At 44.1% G+C, this 2823-nt stretch overlaps 1 protein-coding gene across 1 annotated transcript; it reads right to left on the bottom strand.

The window, feature by feature from the left end:
- Positions 1-403: 403 nt before the first annotated feature.
- On the bottom strand, positions 404-2817 carry LOC116380015 (major vault protein-like). The gene is made up of 4 exons (XM_031841967.1): positions 2477-2817; positions 2108-2234; positions 1724-1912; positions 404-1425 (listed from the first exon to the last, which is right to left on the bottom strand). Exons 1-4 carry the CDS (start codon positions 2551-2553, stop codon positions 1300-1302), a joined length of 519 nt encoding a protein of 172 aa, XP_031697827.1. The 5' UTR covers positions 2554-2817; the 3' UTR covers positions 404-1299.
- Positions 2818-2823: the final 6 nt, after the last annotated feature.

The following is a 2823-nucleotide window of genomic DNA, read 5'->3' as shown; positions in this document are numbered from 1 at the left end:
CCTACTGGCGAAAGGAAATGTCATATTTTATACTTTTAATTATTCCTCCTAGCCAGGTGACCTGATGAGTCTCAAATTTGGTAAGGATAGCCTTAAGACATTGATGATGCATCATCATGAATATTGTGAGTTTTCGTTGAACGCTGTTGCCGTGGCGACGCATCGTTCGCCATGAAAAAGGAAGTTGATGGTTTAGTGGGTTGGGATGCTCAAAAACTCATGCAACTTTGTACATGTGTACATCTGAACGTCCGACGGTCGCGGACGTTCTCGGCCGTGCAGGCCGGAGTCCCGCCGCCACCCCCGACGCGCTGGAGGATGCGAGGGCCCGTTCATCGCTGCTCGCAGCTTTAATTTTATTTGTTGTGGCGGCGCTCTAGCGCCCTCTATTGACGAGCCCCCACTGGTTTAATGTTCTTTATTCAGAAACAACAGCACTTTGTGAAGACGACAGTCAGACCATCAGAGTTTAATATGTAGACGAACATCAGCATAAAGTGCTGCTCTCTACTTCTAGAGGACCAAGTGCAAAGCAGAAAACAGGAATCTTTGGTTGTCAGATTATACGACTGAACAAACTGGAGATTTGTTTGTAGGCACATTTCTTCTTCTCTTGCAGCTCAGGTTTGTTTAAATGTTTCACCGATAGCGGTGTCTTCATGCTGGTTTTATGTCCAAAAGTAAACCTCTGATTCTCTTATTTTTAAAGAGCTTAAAGTCCAAAAGTTCTGCTGTTCAGCATTTTTAAATGTTTCACCTGTAAACACACATCACAGCGAGGTGACAGCTTCCACCAGCAGAAACAAGGTTCATTAAAGGTAGAAAAGAGAACGTCATAGTAACTAATATGTTCTAACACCAGTGTTCTAACATGGTGTTAGAACACTGGTGTTAGAACATATTAGTTACATGTTAGTGTCAGTTTTCTGACAACATGAGATTAAGATGCACTGAGTGAGATTTAACAAAACCATGAAGTTCATCTTTAAATGAAAAGGCACATTGTTTTGATTTAAAAGTGATAAATACAATATTTAGAGCATTTCTGTTGCCTCCATATGGCTCTCAACATGGCGAAGGCTGAAGCTAACAGTGCTAAGAGATCCAACAGTGCTAACAGTGTTGACAGAGCTAACCGTGCTAACAACAGTAACACCGCTAACAGTGTTGACAGCGTTGTCGGATAGTAATGATCTGAATGTCGTATGAGAACTTTGAAAGTCAGTTTAAAGTGTCAGAAAGATGAGAATCTGTTGAGGTTTACTTTTGGACAATCTATTCCCCCTCTCCCCTCCTCTCTCACTCTCCCTGTCCCTGTCCAGACAGCGCCCCCAGCAGGCCGTTGGCTGTGGTGAAGAGGTTGATGGGAGACGACCCGTCTGTGATGAGGGTCGACTTCAAACCCAGAGCCTGAAGCATCTTCACCTGGAGGACGAGAAACACACGGAGAGTTATTAACCTATGATGAGTATTTTAAAAAGATCTGCTGGAGAAAAATAAGTCGGTAAGAGGACTTGAGTTTAGAATGTTAGAGGCTAGATGGTAGTAGTAGTGGAAATAGTAGTAGTGGTGGTTATAGTAGCAGGAGTAGTTATAGAAGCAGCAGCGGTCGTAGTAGTAATAGCAGTAGTTGTAGTAGTAACAGTAGTAGCATTAGCAATAGTGGTAATAGCAGTAGTAATGGTAGTTGTAGCAGTACTAGTGATAGTACTAGTAGTAGTACCTGCAGCTCAGGCCCGGCTCTGGCTATCTCCCTCAGCGTGTCGCTGCCCAGACTCTCCACCAGCTGACTAAAGCGCTGACTCTCGATTTGAGACAGGTTCTTCTGCTTGTCCACATCCAGCATGTCCATCTGCTTCTTGTAGCTCAGCTCCTGCTCACGAGCCTTCGCCAGCCGCTGGAGCTCCGCTTCCTGCACACACACACAGTTTAACTTTGCAGACGAACAGACACTATGGTACTACTACTTATACCAAAGTGAAATATCCGAGTACTTCTTCCAGTACTGCTGTGTAGTGAGTTTTATGTTGAAAGGTTTAGAGATAGCTTCTAGTTCCCCTTACTTGAGTTTTTAAGTTGAAAGGTGAAACAGGAAGTCAGGACATACCGCCTCGATCTTCTGAGCTTCAGCCTTCAGTTTGGCCTCGTTGACCGCCGCCTCTCCCTGAATACGAGCCGCCTCGGCACGAGACTGAGCTTCAGCCTTGGCAGCTCCTGTACTCTCCACCGCAGCACTGAAAAAAACACAGTAAAAGTAGTATTACCACATTGTTACAGGTAAACGTCTTGCATTAAATATTTACTTTGAAAGTCATTCTGCAGAATAATGTATATATTATTGTATTATAGTCATGCATTCACTTTAATGTTGCAGCTGGTAAAGATAGAGCTAATTTTAATGACTTTATACACTGCTGGGTACTATGATGTATAATAACACACCATTCACCAGTTGACCCCATGACCCCATGGTTACCTGAGAGCCTCCAGCTCCAGCAGCTCCCTCCTGGCTTTCTCATTCTCGGCCTGGTCGGTGATCCGCTGCCTCTCCATCTTCCCCCGGGCCTCCTGCTCCAGACGCTCGGCCTCGTGACTGCACGCACAGAAATCAAAGAATTTAGTTTATTATTGTGATCGATATAAAATGTGCTAATTGTACATTCAGCAATTCCTTCATCGTCTTAAAATGAATTATTTTGTGAAATACGCTTCAGAACAACCTCCAAAACTGTCAGATTTATATCTAGTTAGCGAACAGGCTGGTCACCAATACAAGTTCAGAGCCAGCTTCTAGTCGCCCTTAGTTCAGAGCCAGCTTCTAGT

This window comes from Anarrhichthys ocellatus, unplaced genomic scaffold (assembly GCF_004355925.1).
Source record: "Anarrhichthys ocellatus isolate YVR2014 unplaced genomic scaffold, GSC_Weel_1.0 scaffold5821, whole genome shotgun sequence".
NCBI classification, from domain to species: domain Eukaryota; kingdom Metazoa; phylum Chordata; class Actinopteri; order Perciformes; family Anarhichadidae; genus Anarrhichthys; species Anarrhichthys ocellatus.
Note: the sequence above shows the minus strand (reverse complement) of the source record. Positions and strands in the feature narration are given on the sequence as shown.